Below are 20,603 nucleotides of genomic sequence, written 5' to 3' on the forward strand. Positions count from 1 at the left end.
TTAGGTTATGTTAATAGTTAATTTCTGATCGATTTTGACTTTCTGTATTCTGATGTAAGACATTATCATCCACTTAATACTAATCATAGATGGTTTTGTATCATCTGTGACCTTGCTATTTTATATGCTGCTGCTAAGGGGTGGGGACTTGCCCTTTGGACGTGCATGTAGTGCACTTCCAGCCAATCGGTTCTGCGAATGTTAATAGTGTTTTAACAAACTCGACTCTCTTCCAAACACCTTGTGGCTTTCCAGAGGAAGATCGGCTTTGTTGTGTGATAAGTGATCTGAACTGTACCTGTTCCAGGAAAACAAGCAAACAAGCACAACATGAGCACCCCTGCTGCCGACCATGAAACTCCAGCCCCTGCTCCCCCCAATGTCCCTGTGCCAGTGAGTGAGTTGGAAATCAAACACACTAAGGTGAGTGAGTGCATTCATTTGATTCCAGAGTGGTTTGCACAGGCAGCTTCAGTGCCCTGCAGTCTTGTCCGTTTATTACGACGCCCTCGGTTCCCCATTTGTGCTCATTACTTTTCTTAACTGAAGGGGGAATCGTTTTTTTTTTGTTTGCAAACCGAAATGAAACCCTTGGGACGTTCTTGAGCTGAAACGTTGGCTTCCAAGAATGACAAGATGTTGTTGTCATCTCCTCTCTGTGAGTGCAGCTTGATCAGAATTCAGCAATAGGTTGCACTGATTTGCAGCAAAATGTTGAGACACACGTTGTTGTTTTCTAATTGAAAACAAAACAAAAGGTTCACTGGGCAGCAGTAACCTGGCACAGCACAGCACAGCACAGCACTGGGTGGAATGAGCAACTCCCCAGAGAGGTGCAGAGCAAGTCCAATGTTATATGATCAGAAGTTTGAGCACTTCCTTATGATGAGGACAAATTCTTTCTCAAATCCTTACAAAATAGGGTTTTTTTGGGGGGGAAAAAGCAATCCTTCCGAAAAGCACAATCATCTTTTCTTTTTTGACAATCGTGGTTACACTTTGTGGTTTGGAATGGAGCATCCAGTCAGTGTGTAAATAGGATGTGTGCATGGTGGGGAGGTGGGGTGGGGTGGGGGGGGGGGAATTGGTGGGTTTGCTGTATTTTTATGTTGCAGGGTATTTTTTAAAAAAAACAGGAGGAGAGAAAATACAATCAGTGTCCGATGAGTCTTACGATGGGCTTTGTGGGCTGGGTTTGTCTGTGCTATTTTGTTTGGCTTCTTTCTCACTTTTAAATGTTAAATGTTGCTTTATTTATTGCAGATCTTCATAAACAATGAGTGGCACAACTCCAGCAGCGGCAAACGGTTCCCAACCTATAACCCTGCCACTTGCGAGAAGATCTGTGAGGTGGAAGAAGGCGACAAGGTGGGTTCTATTAATAACTTAAACATCTCGCTTTGTGGTAACTGCAAAATGAGCGGCGATTTGACGGATTTTGCATCATTGAATCAATCCTCTTTGGCGCCTTGTTAATTATGTCCTGTCTGTCTCCATATGTGCTAAAAACACAAACAGAAATTACACATTATTTTTAAACGCATGTCATGTTGGGATTGAATTGTATGAAGTTTTTTTTAGCTCTGGATGGCTGTTAAGAGTGTTGGGGTATTTGATATCATGTAACCTCTGCAACAAGTATCAGTGCACATGTTTATGTTGAACATTACAAGGTTATTTTACGTTAGCTAGACATGTGTAAGTAGTTTCCTAGAGAGGGTGGGTGGGTTGGGGTGGGTGGGTGGGGGAGAGAGAGAGACAGAGGGAATTGTGAATGAGCAAAGATACTATAATTTAGTTGAGATGAAGCAATGAACCAGCTCTGTTCCAACTATATCATCATAATAATAATCATTGCATTTGATATGGCGCCTTTTACGTTGTCGAGACATCTCAAAGCGCTTCACAGGATATACTGAAAAGTAGTGTGACTGTGCATTTTGTGGATGAATCATCTACATATGATTTGAATGAAATTAAAACTGCTAATGGCAATAAGCAGTATAAAAATGACAATGGTGAAGAAAGGTGAGAGCTAAGATAATAAGATAGTAATTTGACAAATAAATGCAGAGTTATAAGGGAATTATGATTATTGTATACATGCAGGCTAATAATAGGGTAGTTGTGCAGCATTGTTTGAGCTGGCTTTGATGTATTATACTGACACAGATCCTGCAATGTAACTGCAGGTTTGCAAAATCAACATAGTCAAGTAGTGTGAGACCACCTTGTGGAAGTAGCCCTTAACTGTCTAGGCTTCGCACAGACTGCATTTTGAACTGGAGTCAGTGCAAAGTGAAACTTTTTAAACTTAACATTTGAAATCTAAAAGTTTTTGGGTGTCACCTTGATTTTTAGTGTGAGCAAAGAGCTGATATTCCTGTCACCTCTTCACTAATCTTAAAAATTAACTGGTGTTCAGGTGCTGGTTGAGCAGAGCTCTGTGCATGACTGCATGTACGTAAGTGCAGAAGCGCAGAGCTTTGTTTCACTTCTACACAGTCTAGGGATGATAGCAAAACAGGCCAGCAGTATAGCTGCAGTCTGCTGGCTTATACAGCTCTATTGTAAGCACAGTGTACTCAAACAGTGACTTAGTATAAATGAGGCACAAGAAGTATCTGAGGTTGTTGTCATATCAGAAAAAGGTTGAATACATGACCTTTTGGTGCAGACATGTTCTTTCTACCTTCAATAGTCAATAGTCCATAGTCATCACTCACAGAATCTGAAATGTGAGAATAATTTATTGGGAAAGTGATGGACAAATGTGGGTATGTAAGGGACAGCATGCTCAGTACAATTTTGCTTGCTTAAAATTAATCACTGAAGGCTTAAAAATATCAAAATGCATTTTTAATATTCTGTTTGATAAAATAACTCTGAATCACAACATTCAAATGCACTGAGTTTCCCAGCACTTTCCAACCAAATTTCATGAATAAATAACCTATTTATAATGCATGTGTGATATCCTTTTATATAACTGTTTATTTTTATGTAACTGTTTATTATTTATTGTTACATACAGTAATAATATTACAAACATTATAATCTGCAAATATCATTCCATGGTACTGATGGGAAAGATACTTTCTACCCGCATGAGAAACACGACACATTGTTCGAAAAGATACAAGTTGCTAACTGCTGATATAAATGTTCACGGCTACCTTATACACACTGTTTTCACACTTGGCACCACAACTGGAAAAAGTTAACTAATAAACTGAGTCATGAACTTATAAATGAAACCATCACACTAATTTTATTTACATCCACACACATTTTATAAATACTATCAGGTGGGAGGTTACTGCTTTGGGGTCTGTGATCTTAATTCTCCTCAGCTGTTCAGAGAACATTACAGTTTACAATATCATGAGAATCCTTCATTTAGATTACACACTTTTAATCACCTACATATATCATTTGTTCTGTATACAGGTCTAATTTTGGCACAACAATTGTTACAATGCCTACTCCTCATAAAAGTTGACATACTTGAATCTGTGTTAGATTGGAAATTCACCCATATGTGCCCTTGACTGAAACAGGCTGTCCTCCCAGTGTGATTAATCACTAAAGCTCACTTGCTTTGTATAAAAAATGAGTGTGGATGTGGTAGCATTACCAGGGGCATCAAACATTTCCTATTCATTCAAATCTGTTGCGAATAGGCATGTTTCACTTTCTAAAATGAAGTCTCACTCCATATTTTGGCTCTTTCAGCGCCATCAGATTTAAATATTGTAAAGGGTCACCATGACACAGTGAGCAGCTCTGTGGATCTAAGTGAGCAGCATGGTAATGTATATCATTAAAAGTCATGGAAACTGATGAAAGTAATGACCTAATATTGCCCTGCAGCACAGATAAGCTAGAATAGGATTCTGAAATATCCTGTGGACTAGTCAACATTGCTCCCATATTCCTGCAAATTCCTAAATTCCATAGCGTCTACAGAGAAACGGAGGCTAAAAAAGCTGATAATACACGGGAGTTGTGTGTCAGATGGAGAGCAAAACCTGAAAAGTTGTATCAGGGTATTGAATTTCCAGCCCACATTAGATTTTAGTGTAAGTTTTCAGGTGAGAAATTACACACCATGTTAAATTTAAAAAAAGTCAAGATCATGCCATTCTCCACATGTTCATGAGTGCAAGTTTCAGTCAGATGGAAACATCATGTTAGTCTGCAGTAAACTATCACTATTTATTTCCTTATTCTATGATATACTTTACCATTTGTTGGAATAAAGATATAGTTCACCGGAGCTAAAGGTCTCACCATGGTCATGCAATTAACAAGCAAAGTAATGGATTGCCGCATCACTTGCAGTCCTTTTCATTGGTTGGTGATGACATAATTAAGGGTGCATGTAGTTCCCTCTGTACACAGATGGCACCAAATTGGGGAACTGTGGACTTTACACATGGTTAACCCAACTCACAAGTTTGGTTGTTAACCCAAACTGCAAATCAGACCCCAGTGGATCACATGAGAGATTCAGATGAAGAAGGATCTTCAGCTCAATTGATCGCATCATTCCAGAATACCCCTCAAACATCCTTCCAACAAACCATCAAGCTGTTTCTTAAATGAGTCCAGCAACCTGACTTCAACCACCCTCCCTGGTAAACAGCTCCAGTTGGTAATTACCCTCTGGTTAAACAAACACTTACTGGTGTTTGCCATGAAATTGCCCTTTGCAATCCTGAGCCTGTGACTTCATGTTTTGCTTCCTTGCCACATCTTTTGTCAGAAAGGATTATTCTGGATTTACTTTCTCGATTTCATTTAAAATCATGTATACCTTAATAAGGTTCCCTCTGAGAAGTGTATTTTTTTCGAGGACGAAATGCCCTAGCTTGTTGCTCGGAGCTCATTCCTCTAACAAAGGGGATCATCCGTGTTGCTCTTCTTTGCACTGCCTCTAAGGGGTGGGCAGCTCTATATGTCATGGTGACCAGATCTCTATACAGTATATGGCCTGACCAAGGTTCAGCATGGCCAGAGCACTAGACAACGTGAGGATGACTTCTGGGAATCTGAACTCAACTGATTTTGCAATATAGCCCAGCATCCTGTTACCCTACTTATTGCAGCTTTGCATTGTTTTGCCATGGTGAGCAATGAGTATCACCCCTAGATCTCTTTCAGCTTCCCATTTAACAAGTTCTATCCCATGCATGGAGTACATGTGCCACCTATTGTTGCTTCCTATATACTTTGCGTTTATATGTATTGAACTTCATTTGTCAGTCATCAGCCCATGTGTAAATACTATCAAGCTTTTTTGTAAGACTTTAGTTGCCTATTCTGATTCTGCAGTTCCTCCAAGGTACTGTCATCTGTGAATTTAGCTCTGTGGCAGAAGAGGCAGGTAAAGGTGTCAGCCTGGCTCAGTTGGTAGCCTCAGATTTTTGCCTCGGTGGTAGAAGGTTGTATGTTCAAGCCCCACGTCAGGACATTGAACTCATAGTTCAGCCTGACATTCCAGTGCAATGCTGGAGGAATTCTGCATTGTCGGACATTAAACTGAGGTCCTGCCTGCCTGTTCAGGTGGATATTAAAGATTCCATGGCACTATTCAAAAAGAGAAGGGAGTTTCTCTTGGTGTCCTGGCCAACAATTCCCAAGATAAAATTAATTATTCACATCATGGCTGTTTGTGGACTGATGTTGGGCTTAAATTGGCTGTCAAGTTTGCCGACAAATACATAGTTACTATGCAAAATCCTGTGAAGTGCTTTGACAACATAATGTGTTTTATCAAATACAAGGATTATTATCATGTATAGGTGAACACGGCAGTCAGTCAGTCACAATGTTCCACAATCAACAATGAAATAAATGAGCAATTTATTTGTTGGTCAGACCATTGGCCTTCTCCCTTCTCCCTTTTTTTTCAAATAATGAGATCTTTAACATCCAGCTGAACAGGCAAGTACAACCTTAACTTAGTCTCTGATTTAAAAAAAAACAACAGCCCTCCTACAGCACTGGGGTGTAGTGACAGTATAAACCATGAGCTAAAAATACCAATATGTGACTTAAGCCCACAAACATCTATCCCAGAATCAAGAGTGCTGCCGATTGAGCATCCTGAGTGGTAATAGTAGGATACAGGCTCAGCTACTTACCGCTCTACATCATCTTCTTGATTTTAGCCTAAATGTCTAAGAATAGGTTTAGCACAGACCAAACATGTCCCCAAAAGAAGGTATAATAATAATAATAATCCTTGCATTTGATATAGCGCTTTTCAAGTCTTCTAGATGTCTCAAAGCGCTTCAGAGAATACACTGTAAAGTGATATTTGTGGGCGAAACGCAGCAGCCAATTGCACACAGCATTGTCCCCCAAACAGTTGTGGATTGAGTGACCAAATTATTATTATATATTTTTTTCTTGATGGATTATTATCAGGAGTGTGGAGCAAGGAAATTTGCCCTCGCCCTGCCAGGAATCGAACCCAGGTCTCTCACTTGCGAGGCAATGCTCTAACCACTGAGCTACAGGACTGCACAGTGAAAGAAATTATTTTTAGATGACTCCCATTGCATGCACATAGGAGTGCACAATTGGCTGCCATGTTTTTCCCATCAAACACACAGTCACTACACTTTACAGTATATTCTGTGAAGCACTTTGAGACGTCTCAACGACATGATGATGCGCTATATTAAATGCAAGGATTTTTATTATTATTAAGAGCAGCATCGAAGAGGGCTGGAGTAGGTAAAAGTAGACAAAAAAATCTATGTCAAACAGGGCAAAAAGGTTTACAAAAATGAAAGTTCGTCATTGCTCTTTAAAGAGTTAAGCATACTTCTATATTAAAGTACAATATATTTTCCTGAAACATGCATTTTGATAAACCATTAGACTTTTGTTCTGAATTATAAAGAGAAAGTTGTGAGAAGTGTTTTCTAAACATGTAATGATCTGTGCAAATTTTGGCTATAAATTAAATTATCCAACTTAAAAGGCAGACTTCTGTTTACACTGAATGCTCTAGAATAAAAAGTATTGATTTACTTAAGATTAAGTTACCACAACACTTAGTTTCAATGATATTTGACCAGCCAGAAACTCTAAAATGAACTGTAATTGAATTACCTCAATCCATTTTTGACAGCTCACTTAAAGCTCTGTTTCACTGGAATTCATTCTCCACATACAAGTGAGAGAATAGCTAATGCCATTATGCCCACAGGTGCCTTTTCTCTAAGTAAATCACTAGGGCAACTACCAATAATCCAACTGCTAACTATTGTATATTGCTAGTTTTGCATAAACAGAAAGCAGGAGCTTTTTATTTCCTTTCATGTCCCCTTTATGCATTTCTGGTCCATTGTGTTCAGAATGCAAGATCAAAGTGTGGGACTAGTGTTGCAATCTATATCATTGAGGAAAACTATATAATAATGCCATCATGCATCTTCCTAGTCTCGATTTGCTCAGGTGATGTTGTGATATGTCCTAGTTTAAATCAGCTGTTCATTCCCACATATAAGCAAAAGGCACAAATATGATTCTTTTCACTCCGCCCCACCTCATTCCTCCCAACCCTCAGGTGGTACTGTGTGATGTACCTGCGTTCAAACATATCAAGTTACCCTGTAAGATATTTCATTAGGCTTTGAGTATCTTATTCAGAAGAGAATGAGTAGAAATACATATTTAGAAATCATCATTATCCAAAGTATCTGATGTTAAAGCAGGATACATGTAGATGATCATATGACAATAATCTCATGACTTCATTATAATGTAACGATGTGTCAATGATATTTATTTTGGTATATTTATACCAATTTAGATCAGGTTTAAAAAATATTTACGTTAGATGCCTTGGCTTGGGTATATGGGGTATGAATTTGGCTTGGGTCCCTTGATCCAATACACTTCTGTGGATCCATGCTTCCACTGTGTAAGCTTCTCTGTATTAGTTTCTCAACAACACAGTAATAATAATAATAATCCTTACATTTGACAAAGTGACTTATTATGTCTTCAAGACATCTCAAAGAGTTTCACAGAACATACTACAAAATAAATTGGCTGTTTATTTTGTGGACGAAATGTGCCACCATAGGTAAAGATCAAACAAATGCAGTGCTGCTAATACCAACTGATATACTAATTTATCTTGAATTAAGTAATTAATAACCAATGTAAAGGATCAGAAATTCACCCTTACATGATTTCACTAAAGCTATAAACAATGTGTGTTATACATCACAGAGGGTTATCAGGGAAGGAGTGTTGTGCTTTGAATAATGTGCTCAGCAGAGGGTGATGGGTGGCAGGCAGTCAGCCATTCTTGATGCTATTTCCCTTGCATGGCCAATGTAATTAGAAATATTTAACATAGTGACTGACTCAAGGTATCATTTAAATGATAATCATTTAAACAGGAGATTTTAAATTGAGGATAAGTTCAATTATTAGACTTTTTATTAAAAGCAATTAAATAAGACTTTATAAGGAAAAAAAGAACAGGAATGTGGCAAATATTTCTGATTAAACAAATCCAGTAGCAGATAAATTTAAATTAACAAAACAGTATTGTCATCCATCAAATCCAAGGTTTATTAATTATCCTTCACAGGATTTTGCTGCAAAGCATAGAGAGTGCATTTTGTAGATGAATGCTGCAGCCAATTTGTACCCAGCAATGTCCCGCAAACAGCCATGAAGTGAATGACCAATTTCCTTTTGGGGATTGTGGACCAGGACACCAGGGGAAACTTCCTTTACTTTTTGAACAGTGCCTCTGACAATGCAGCATACCTCCAGCAATGCATTGGAGTGTCAGCCTGGAATATATGAACTCAAAATTCTGACATACATCTTGAAATCACAGCCTTCTAACGCAGAGGCGAGCAGTGGCGCTAGAACGATTATTATAGTGAGGATGAAACCCCAATTCCCAACACTTTGAAAGCCACTATACAAATGTGATGTGTTGTCTAAGGGGTGCTGGGATGTCTAGCGGTCAGGAGGTATGACAGGGGTGTGCCTAGGAGGTGATTTGGAGCTGATGTCCTGGGGAGTGTCAGGGTGGGGGGAAATGTAAACGACAATTTACATTTATATAGCACATTTCATGTCAGAAGGATATCTCAAAGCACTTTACACAGCTGACTGTGCATTGAGTTGGTGCAGGATTGATGGCCGAGGCAGGGGCATGGTAACTGAAGGTGCAGTAGAAAAGATAGATCTAAAGGCTTACACTGAGAAAAGTTTATCTGTTTTTGTATTAGGATTCCTATTAAGACAAAGAAACAAAAGAGTTGAGTATACAGTGTATAGTATTTAGCAATTTCTTATTCTTTAGTTACGATCTAAATAATCATAGTTCTATTATTAATGATTTGGGATTGTTCCCTATTCTAAGGTTGTTATCCTGGGACCAGCCTCCTGCTTGTCCCTCGAACCTTCAGCTCCACCATTGGAGGTCGCCTATTCAGCCACTTCACCCCAAAACTGTGGGACACTCTCCCTTAATCCCTCTGCCTTGCTCCCTCTCTCCCCTCTTTCAAGTCCCGCCTGAAAACATTCCTTTTTGACCTTGCTTACGGTCACCTCCCCGCTTCCTCCGCTTCCCAGCTCAGAGTCAGACTCCGCTCTGAGATGCTACTCTGCGTGGAGGGCGCTGTATAATTGCAAGCTGTTGTTGTTATCATTCACATACCTAATCCAATAAAGGTCTCAGAAGATTCTACTATTCACATTCGGCACTCAAAGCTCTTTCTATTTACTTATCACAAATACAGCAATGATTTTTAGACGGGCTGATATACTTCAGGAATCTTGAGCTGATTGCTTAATTATAAATAGTTTAGTAAAAAAATAACATTATATTGTAACTTTCTGGATCATGGCCTCTTGTTCTACTGTCTTAGTGTATCCCAAAGTATTGTTTTGGGCATAGTTTTCTTTAATCCCATTTAGAATTTTATACCCCTCTAGTCGACTTCTCTCAAGACTGAAGGGCTAGCTTGTCTAATCGTTGTTCATGATGTTTCCAGTCAGGATGCTGTGCAACTGAAACAGAGCTACTGTACTTGGAATGCCCTAATGTCAGAAAATCTTTGCACAGTTCTTCTCTGCTTGTTGTATTTAGGTGGAAGTGGACCGGGCAGTAAAAGCAGCTCAGGAGGCTTTTCAGCTTGGTTCCCCATGGCGCAGAATGGATGCTTCTGAAAGAGGAAAGCTTTTGAACAAACTTGCTGATTTGATGGAACGGGATCGTGTTCTATTAAGTGTGAGTTTTAATTTGGCCTTCATTGGTTGTACTTATGATTCTGTCAACAATTTTTGATTTTTAACAGCGTTTAATTCTGTAAAAGTGTTGCTGTTTGGAAGCATTCATTTCCTAACAAGTAACCTAAATCCTCCCTGCAGCACACTCCCACTGAAGTTATTTTGAGATCTTGTGTACAGATGTTAATGCTCAGAAACAATAACCATTTTCTTATAGCTACAGTGTTCTGCTTTACATTTCTACTAATGTTTCAATTGCATGTCACAATTGCGGTATCCTTATTTGTTAAAATTAGTGCAGGAAAAATATGGTTATTTCCAATGGTGATAGCCATTTTGTGCCTACCACAAAAATCACAGATATTATCCTGAATGTATACCCTGATTTCATACAGGAAAAAAAAATTCTGCTCCTTGATCTGCTGTTCAGATTGGGAGGTAGTTAACATCTGAATCACAAGTAGTGCAGAAATAAAAAGATCACTAAACTTTGGATTTCTCTCATACTAAATCAATTTCTGATCAATGTCAGAACACCTTACTTTAATGAGATCATTTAGATTTATTTTAAAGAAAAGCATTCATATGGAAAAATCCATTAATGTGCTTCTAATATTTTAATGTTTTAAGGATGGTGAATGCATATGTGTAAACTAGAAGGGTTAAACAATACATTGGTAGTATTTAATTTGAAAGAGTTGGAGACAGTATATTTGAGTGTGTTAAATAAGCAGGCATCGATAAGTGAGTTCATTTCATTATTTGTGAAAACAATTTATCATTGCAGACTGAAATATCAGTCTCTTTGTGTAAATATATTCCTTTGAACTATGACATATTTGTTCTTGAGACCAATGATCTTTCATTTAACTTCGGCTGAACCCAGTGACCTGTTTTTCCGAAGTAATACTTTAAATGAATGCACAAACAACATAATTCACATTTGCAAATCAAAGAATAACAGGCACTCACATTGGAAGCGTAAGAGAGCTTTAGAAAGTAAGTTTAATTGTTTACGTGTTTCTACAGTTAGGTCCATCCCTTCTCTCACCTGTGTGTGAAATGCAGAGTTGGAATCTGCAGATTTAACTGCTTTGCAGTGTTTTGTGGGGTTTGGAGTTAAGAGTTTATAATTGATATTAATCAAAATTTGAATGCCAACAAAACTATTAAGTTGGTATTAAAGCCCTTATGTAACTCCACAGGTGTGTTAATCGATTGTACAAACACTGGAATTAGTTTTAAGAGGACAGTTTTTAATTATGATCTTATTCTCGGTGTGGAAAACAACCATGCTCAAATTTTGTTATGACACCCAAAATCATTAGTTTCCCTGATGTATTCACTGCTAACAGAGCAGGCATGTAATTCAGGAAACAATAGTGATCAACTGAGGTTTAAAATGCAGTATTTGTAAATCCCAAGTTGTTGACCTAGAAGTGATTTCCACTTGGCGATCTCATATATACTTTATACTTATACTTATGGGCTAATTCCCAGTGAGAAGAAGATGCACAAACTCTGACAAATGGTCTGAAATTAAAATAACCACCCCATAATGGCTTTTGTGGGCCTTTGGAATCAGAATTCTTTCTGATTTTCATTACTTTTTTATAACAAAACAAGAATTCAAACACAAACCAGAAACCTCTATTAACGCAGCAACTTCCAGTTGGCAAACAATTTCATTTTCAACCCTTTGTATGTTTCCTGGGATTCTCTGTGGAGCTATGTTATTTTTGTTGTGTTAGTCTTACATTGGAATAAATTGAATACTACTCCCAAATATTAATAGAAGTCATTGTATCCAGCCTGAGGAAGTGGTTAAAGTTGTCCTAACCATACTTCATTATTACCTTTGTGACTGATTGGTAGGTTTGATTTACACCCTCCCCCCTTGTTTCTAGACAATAGAATCTATTGACTCTGGAAAACTCTTTCTCCATGCATACTTCGTTGACTTAGATGGTTCCATTAAAACACTACGCTACTATGCTGGCTGGGCTGACAAAATCCAAGGGCGCAGCATCCCAGTGGGTAGGTCTTTACTCACGTCTATCACTTGTGTTGAATGAATGTTCTCATCTGCCCTTGAAATAAACACTGTGAGGATTTTCTAATCATGTCAAAATGGTTTTAAGAGCAGTGTTAAGACCTTTATTTTAGGCCTAAATAACTGTTATCTTAGGTTTTCTAGAATCAGAAAGAAGATAAAATTGCAGGGCACAAATCAGTACAAATCTTAAAGTTCACTCACCTTGGGCAGAATGATTGAAAAGAGGATTAGGCAATTTAATTAGGCAATTACAACAAGATTCATATGTATGTTTTTTTTCCCCCCATGAAAGTAACTTCACCTGAGTTGATCCACCATTTGCAACCTTTCTATTCATGGGGCTTCTCAGCTGTAAGTAAAGAAAATGTTGCAGAATATAATTTTTAGCAACTTAAAAAAAAATGTTGACTAAAACCACATGGACATCCATGTGCCAATTTCTCTGGGGAGTTGAGCGCCTGAATTAAAAGTTACACATGCATTTAGATGTGGCTCCTCCCATCATATGTTTAGCAGTCCAGTTAATTCTTACCTAACTACAGAGCATTTAATAGTTTACTTCTCTGAGACTGAAGGTTGAGGGCTCAAGCCTCACGTCAGGACTTTGAACTCAACAATTTAGGCCGACGCTCCAATGCAGTACTGCACTTTTGGAGGTAACTTACTTCAGCTGAGACATTAAACTAAGGTCCTGTCTGCCTGTTCAACAACAACAACAACAAAATTCCATTTATAGAGCGCCTTTCACGTCGGGAGGACGACCCAAGGCGCTGTACAGTTGGGTCAGGACCCAAGCAAGGAGGAAATGGTCAGGGTGAAGGGAGGGAGCGAGGAGTGGGTAGAGTCGAGAGGGGAGCTGAAGGCACGGTCAAAGAGAAAGGTCTTGAGACCGGCCTTGAAGGAGGAAAGGGAGGAAGCAAGGCGAAGGCACTGGGGGACAGAGTTCCAGAGCCTCGGGGCTGAGAGGCTGAAGGCCCGGCCACCGATGGTAGGACGGGGGGGGGATGTGGAGCAGACCGGAGCCAGAGGAACGGAGGGTACGGGCAGGTAGGTAGGGGGGTAGTAGGTCAGAGAGGTAGGAGGGAGCAAGGCCGTGAATGGCCTTGTAGGCGAGGATGAGGATCTTGAAATCAAAAGGTTCAGGTCGACATTAAGATCCCATGATACCAGTTGAAAAGTGAAAGGAGGTTTTCCTGCTGATCTGGCCAGCCATCCCCCAGATAAAAATGGTCATTCACTTCAGGGCTGTTTGTGGAACATCTGTGTGCACAAATTGGCTACCATGTTCACCAACAAAATGCACAAACACTACTTTCCAGTAAATCCTGTGAATTGGTTTGAGATATCCTCCTGACGTGATATGGTCAAATGGAAGGATTTTTATTATCATTTTTACTACATTCATTGTTTATATAAGAACAATAAAAAAAACTAGCAAACAGTGAACAAGAGCAACAAGCTGCCAGTTTAGAATTGTTTCTCTCACCAGAGATAGTTAATTTATATAAATAAGCTGTGAAAGTGTCAGACAATCTATGGAGGCCAAAGGACAGACAAAGAAAGCAGCTATAAATTAAGGATCAAATGTAAATGACCCAATAAATACATACTCATTAACCTTTCAAATAACTTACAGTCACTGAAATTAAACCACCAACTCATTTCTAAACAATACATTTCCAGTGCATATTTCAGTTCAAAGTAAATCAACTGGAGCCAAATATGTGCAGCCATAGATTATTAAATGCATTTTGGTGGATTAGTTTTGCTGTTTTATTTGATAGTGAAAATCACAACAAATGTTTCAGTGTTTGGTATCCTGTGGGTTGCAAATCACGCATGTAAATGGGAATTGATACAGTTTTCATAACAAAAGATATGGTTATAAATAATAATCCTTGCATTTGATAAAGATAAGTTACCACATCAAAACACCTGAGAGTACTTCACCTAATTAATTATTTTGAAATTCAGGGACTGCTCTGTAGAAAAATGCAGCAGTTAATCTGCACTAGCAATGTCTCACAAATAACACTGAGAGGAATGATCAATTAATTTGTGTGTTTTGTTTTGAAGCTGTCATTGTTCTAAACCAGTGTTGCTCACTACGATATTTTCGAGGGCCATAATCCCAATTAACATTATGCTCGAGGGCCACTCTCAGGAATGCTTTTCACACTGTACTACAGAGCACTGATGAGGTATGGATCAGCTCCTGCAATTCCACACTAAGTGAGCTCCTGATTTCAATGATACCCCCATGGGCAATCGTCAAATGGGGGAGGGGTGCAGGTAGTTCCTTCCCCACAGAAAGAGGGGGGAAAAAGGAGCACCAAAACTGATGTTACACAGTTCAAGTTCAATACTCTTGACACTCAATAGCATTCAATTGTCTTCTTTTGTTAAAGAACAAAATACAAGAGAATAACTTTGTTTTCTATATAAGTCAACATCCTACAGCCAAACTAGAAGCTCAAGTCACGAAACAGCAGATCTGCTGAGGGATATATTTGATCTCCCCCAAATTCTGTGTACAACGTTCCTGAAGGTTATTTTGGAATTTGAAAGTGCAGTGAAGGACGAGGAATGTTGCTTCACATTGGATCATACTTTAATGATTGACAGGGTACATGAGTTTGCAGTTCAAGATGCAGTTCACTACTCAGACTGTATCCATACCCAGCATCTTTAAGCCCCTGACCCTCCAAGGAATGCCTCTATACCTCTGGACTCTTATATTTGAATCTGTACCAAAATGTGCAAGACATCATAAACATCCTCAATGTTTCTGTATGTAAAAGTCATACCTGTCATTTCTTATTAGTTTACTAACCCGTCCGCTCCCTCCGCTCAGGAGGCACTGGCCTGCTCCATATCCCCCGCCCTGCACCCACGCATTCGTCACATCACCCACGTATTCGTCACATCAAGGCTCGATTACGGAAACTCCTCCTCATCGGCCTTCCCAACTCTTCCCTTCACAAGCTGCAGATCATCCAAAACTCTGCGGCTCATGCACTCTCACGCACCAGGCTCCGTGACCCCATCACTCCCACCCTCGCCTGACTCCACTGGCTCTCCATCCCCCAGAGGATTGAATTCAAGATCCTTATCCTCACTTTCAAGGCCATCCATGGCCTTGCCCCCTCCTACTTCTCTGACCTGCTGACTCCCTACCAACCTGCCTGCTCCCTCCGTTCAAGTTTCCTTACGCCACACACCTGATAATACTCCCTCAAGAAAAAATAATAAATTGGCCACTTTAATCCACAACTGGGACACTGCTGTGCGCAATTGGTTGTCGTGTTTTGCCCACAAAAACAGTCAATTCACTTTACAGTATATTCTGTGAAGCACTTTGAGATGTCTAGAAGACGTGAAAAGCGCTATATCAAATGCAAGGATTATTATTATTATTCCATCCCAGAGTTCCTTCACCACCTCCTCGCTTGCCTCCCTCAACATCTGTCTCAAGGTCTTCCTGTTTGACTTTGCCTTCGGTCATCCTCCCACCTCCACTCGCCTGCCCTCCACCCCTCTTGACTCCAAGCCCCAGATCATGTATAAACCCTTGACTGTCCAGCACCTTGGGACACCCTCCTGTGGTGAAAGGCGCTATCTAAATGCAATTTGTTTTTGTAGTTATTGTTACCTATGTATTGACTATTTGAAAAGAGAAGGGAGTTTCTCCGGGTACCCTGGCCAACAGGGCCCCCAACCTGCCCCCCAAAAAAAGGAAATTGGTCATTTATTTCATGGATGTTTGTAGGATGCTGCTGCGCACAATTGTGCTGCTCTGTCTGCCTACAAATACACAGTCACTCCATTTCACAGTAATACGTGTGAAGTGCTTTGAGACATCCTTCCAAAGTGGAAAGGCACTATAGCAAATGCAAGGATTATTATTACTGTATCTGTGTGAACATTCTTAAATGTGACACTAAAGCAGAATTTCCTTTTAAATAATTTCACATGATATTAATTATTATTTTACTCATATTGGGTCTAAAATATGAGTTGGGCTCATAGCCCATAGCTAGCCACATCCTTATTGTAATCAACTTATACAGGATTCAGCTGAAATGCTTTCATGGGTAACTAATAACATAATTAAGGACATATAGGCATGGTTTGCCAATGAACAATTCGCTCAACCCACCTTTTGGTCACATTATGTCACATTGACGTCTGTTGTCTGCAAAATAAGACACAACTTATGCCTGTACTTTAATTGCAGGAGTTTACGTTATGTGACAAATTCATTGCAATAAATGTATATTTTCTTGTAGACGGCGAGTTCCTCACATTTACAAGACATGAACCTGTTGGCGTGTGTGGACAAATTATTCCCGTGAGTAGCACAACATTTTATGATATTATTTTGTAAGGGATTTTGGAAATATACAATACTACCAATTGTCAATTGACATGAAAAGGAAGTCGCAAAATTGTATTTACGTATCTATATCAAATGCTAGGATTATTAGTGGGGTTTACAGCACGGAAGAATTTGCCCCATTGTGTCAGTACTGATGCTTTCTCTCCCACTGGAGCTATCTTCCATTCCCCTACTCTTTCCCACAAACTTTATGTTACTTTTCCTCTTAATGTTAACTAATTCCATTGTGAATAGTATAATGAAATTGGCTTCAACCACAATTTGTTAGAGAAGATATTCCACATATCAAGGTAAGACAGGAAAGCAAAATATTGATAGGAACATTTTTTTTAATGGCTCAAAATACTGATGTTACAAATTTCTGTCATTGCAGTGGAACTTCCCGCTCCTGATGTTTACTTGGAAACTTGCTCCTGCACTTTGTTGTGGCAATACTGTAGTTATCAAGCCAGCAGAGCAAACTCCACTCACTGCACTCTATATGGGATCTTTAATCAAAGAGGTAAGAACCAGAATTTTTTTTAAGAATATTGGATACTCATTGATTAATTCATTTTAAATTGTGGATATGGTGATCCAAAACATGGCGATTTTAAATGGGATTTTCTCTAAGAATTCTGAGCCGCAAATGAGTATTCCCTCCGACAACAACAGCATGCATTTATATGGCGCCCCTCATGCAAGGCATCATCCCAGAGTGCTCGATATACATCTTGATATACTTGCAGGTCTTTGGGACATACATCCGACAACTCACAGATCTGTAGGAACTCCATTCTAACACAATCTACCTTTAGAGGGCTGTTCTGTGAGTCAGTGACTATATCTGCTGACTGGAGGGAATTTCCATGTGTCATTTTGGCTCCTTATTAAGAAATCCTGTTTGAAATTGCTGCATTTTAGACCCCAATAGGACCTGATAAAAGTTTAGCCGTGCATTTGAATAAAATATATTGAGACATCGACCCAAGTAAGCACTTTATACAATGTGAAATGACAGCCCATGGTGACTGAAGAAGGGAACAGGTGTGAGTTGATAACAGTTTACGACAACTAACTTTGGTGTGAATAAGGACCACTACCTGAATGATAATATTACACCTGTTGGTTTTGGGGTGTGCTGAATTTTCCTTAGATATTCCTAACAACATCTCAGCTCATCCTTAACAATCCCTCTACAGCCCTTTCCGGCCCGGCTGTTTGATTGCCAATGGTTAAATCTTGCGAGTAAAGTGTGTTTTATAAGTCACAGCTAGTAAATCATTGACTAAAGTTGTAGACATCGAACTGAAATTGGTTGATCATTTTCCTTTCACTTCATACTAAAGGTCGAGGTCAAGCTAAGCTTGAGTTAATATCCTCAGGCACCCTTGCTGAACCACTGCGATAAAGAATGCATAGTTTCCTGCATTACCGATTTTTAAAATTAACTCTTAAACTTAATCTACAGTGCCAGGACTTCTTCAGCAGCTAAGTATTATAATTTCAGTTCCATAACATTGCATAATCAAAACATTTGGCATTATCAAATTGCTCCAAGAGTTATTTCACTCAGGGTACAATAAGTATTCAAATGTTTCATTATTAATCAATTCTTGCAACCAGCCTTGACATTATTCACATTCAGTGAAATTCTACCAGTCAGACAGGGAAACGGTATTTCTTGCATCTCAAAAATTAAAAATTAACTTTCTTCCCTAACCCAACCCCCACCCTAACCTGCTTTGTTCGCAGACTGAATCTGTCAAATGAGGGCTATTCTTTGCTTTCTCTAAATCTNAAAAAAAGTTAGAAGTTCTCTAGAAGAATAATTGACTTTCAAATGCCCTCAAGCCTGTAATCCACCTTAAAACCATTTCAAAGGATATCTATACACACATAATATGTTAGAGGAGCATTCAGTTTAGAAAGTCTATAGGATATAAGATTGTGTTTTTTTTAAAAAAAGGAAAACTGGTTTTGGAGAAACATTCTGACTTTTATTGGATTAGAATTATCAGCACTATTTCCCTTTCCTTATTTTTTCCCAGCTGCCAGGAAGGGTGCTTCTGGAAAGCTTCATATGTTTGTAATGTGGTTAGATGCACACTGCTTGCTTATTTCTGGTTTAAGGCATAAATGTATGACCAAGCAAGAGGCAACAGGCACTTCAAAAGTCCAGTTGTTTCATTCAAAAACAAACAGAATAACCAGTTCAGAGTAAAGCATCATGAGCTGAAGCATACATTTGATGGGGTGAAATGTCATCACAATCTAGGCTACTCGAGTGCAATGCTAGGGGAGCTCTGCATTGTCAAAGGTGCGTCCTTTGGATAAGACGTTAAAAATCGAGGTCCCTCTGTCTGTTCAGGTGAACATTAAAGATCCCTTTGCACTGTTCAGAAAGAGAAGGGAATTTCTCTCGGTATCCTGCCAACAATCCCCCAAATAAAATGTGGTCATGCACTTCTTGGCTATTTATGCAACATTTTGTGCAAATTGGCTGCTATCTTCACCTACAAATGCTACACTTCACAATAAAATCACTTTCAAGCCTCTTGAGACATTGTGATGACGTGATAAGGCAATATGCCGAATTATCAAGACTTATTATATGATTGTATGTCTTTGTACTGTAGTAAAAAACTCAGCTCCCTTCCAATTCTTTATTCTCTCCCATAGTCAGTCAGTCGAATATTCATTCATTCATTCATTCATTCATTCATTCATCAACATCGTCTGCTGCACAATTATGTAACAATTCTTGCAGTGCACTTTATGTGTTGCATTGGTTTATGTTTCTCACCTGCACCATTTATGCAATGGGCAAAACGTCCATCTGGTTTGTTATTTGTTTTCCTGCAATTTTCCTTCCTGGTTTTCCCTTCCTCGGTTGGTTAGTGTTGAAGTACACAACTCAGAGCCCACTCCTTCTGTGAACAGCTGTGTAAACATCAAGGAGAATGTGTTAATACAAAGAAAACACCATGGTTTGAACAAGACCAGAATAGAGCTGCTCTTATCCTGTCAACTGATTTCACTGTCATCTAACAGGAAGCATGCCTGGCACTAAAACTGGAGAAAGGAAATTTCAGAAACTTTCCAGAAATTCATTATTGTATTAATTTTGACAGGGTGGTAAAAAGCAAAACTTGTTGGCAATAATGTTGGTAGCACGTATTGCTTTTTACCACCCTCCCAAAATGATTAGCACTGCCCTAGAAAGAAAGTCATGAGTTTTATAAAAATACTCCTTTTTATAGAGCCTTTCACATTGGGAGGGAGTCTCAATGCATTTCAGAGGATTTACTGTAAAATATAGTGACTGTGTAGTTTATTTAGTTCTCAACCTTTGGATGAGACATTAAACCAAGGTCATGTCTGCATGTTCAGGTGGATATTAAAGATATAAAGTACTATTCAAAAAGAGAAAGGTGTTTCTGCCAGTGTCCTGTCCCAACAATTAAAATAAAAATTGGTCATTTGTTTCATGGCTGTTTGTGGGATGCTGCAGTGCGCAATTGTCTGTCGTGTTTGCCTACATCTTGTGAAGCCTTTTGAGATATCCTTCCGATGTGATGAGGTCCTGTACAAAATGCAAGACTTATTATTATTATAGGTGAATTCTTCAATCACTTTTCATCGCAGCAATGTCCTACAAGCAGAAATTATGTAACTGATCTATTTTATCTGGGGCATATTTGGCCAGGACACCAGGATAGACGCAATGGTCATTCACCTGTAATTTATGGCTATTTATGGGACACTGCTGTGTACAGATTGGCTGCTGTGTTTACCTACAAATACACAGTATTTCTATCTTTATTAACAGAATCAGACCAGTTAATGTTCACTCAGAAAAGTGGTACTTATTGATTTTGGTTAAAA

At 39.0% G+C, this 20,603-nt stretch overlaps 1 protein-coding gene across 1 annotated transcript in view; it reads left to right on the forward strand.

Moving 5' to 3' along the window:
• Positions 1-207: 207 nt before the first annotated feature.
• Positions 208-20,603, forward strand: part of aldh1a1 (aldehyde dehydrogenase 1 family member A1) — a 32,683-nt gene continuing 12,287 nt past the window's right edge. The window contains 6 exon segments of the mRNA NM_001292215.1: positions 208-423; positions 1,264-1,368; positions 10,142-10,282; positions 12,189-12,318; positions 16,627-16,688; positions 17,110-17,238. Coding sequence (NP_001279144.1) covers positions 331-423; positions 1,264-1,368; positions 10,142-10,282; positions 12,189-12,318; positions 16,627-16,688; positions 17,110-17,238 — 660 coding nt within the window. The 5' untranslated portion in view covers positions 208-330.

This window comes from Callorhinchus milii, unplaced genomic scaffold, assembly GCF_018977255.1.
Source record: "Callorhinchus milii isolate IMCB2004 unplaced genomic scaffold, IMCB_Cmil_1.0 Scaffold1, whole genome shotgun sequence".
Taxonomy (NCBI): Eukaryota; Metazoa; Chordata; class Chondrichthyes; order Chimaeriformes; family Callorhinchidae; genus Callorhinchus; species Callorhinchus milii.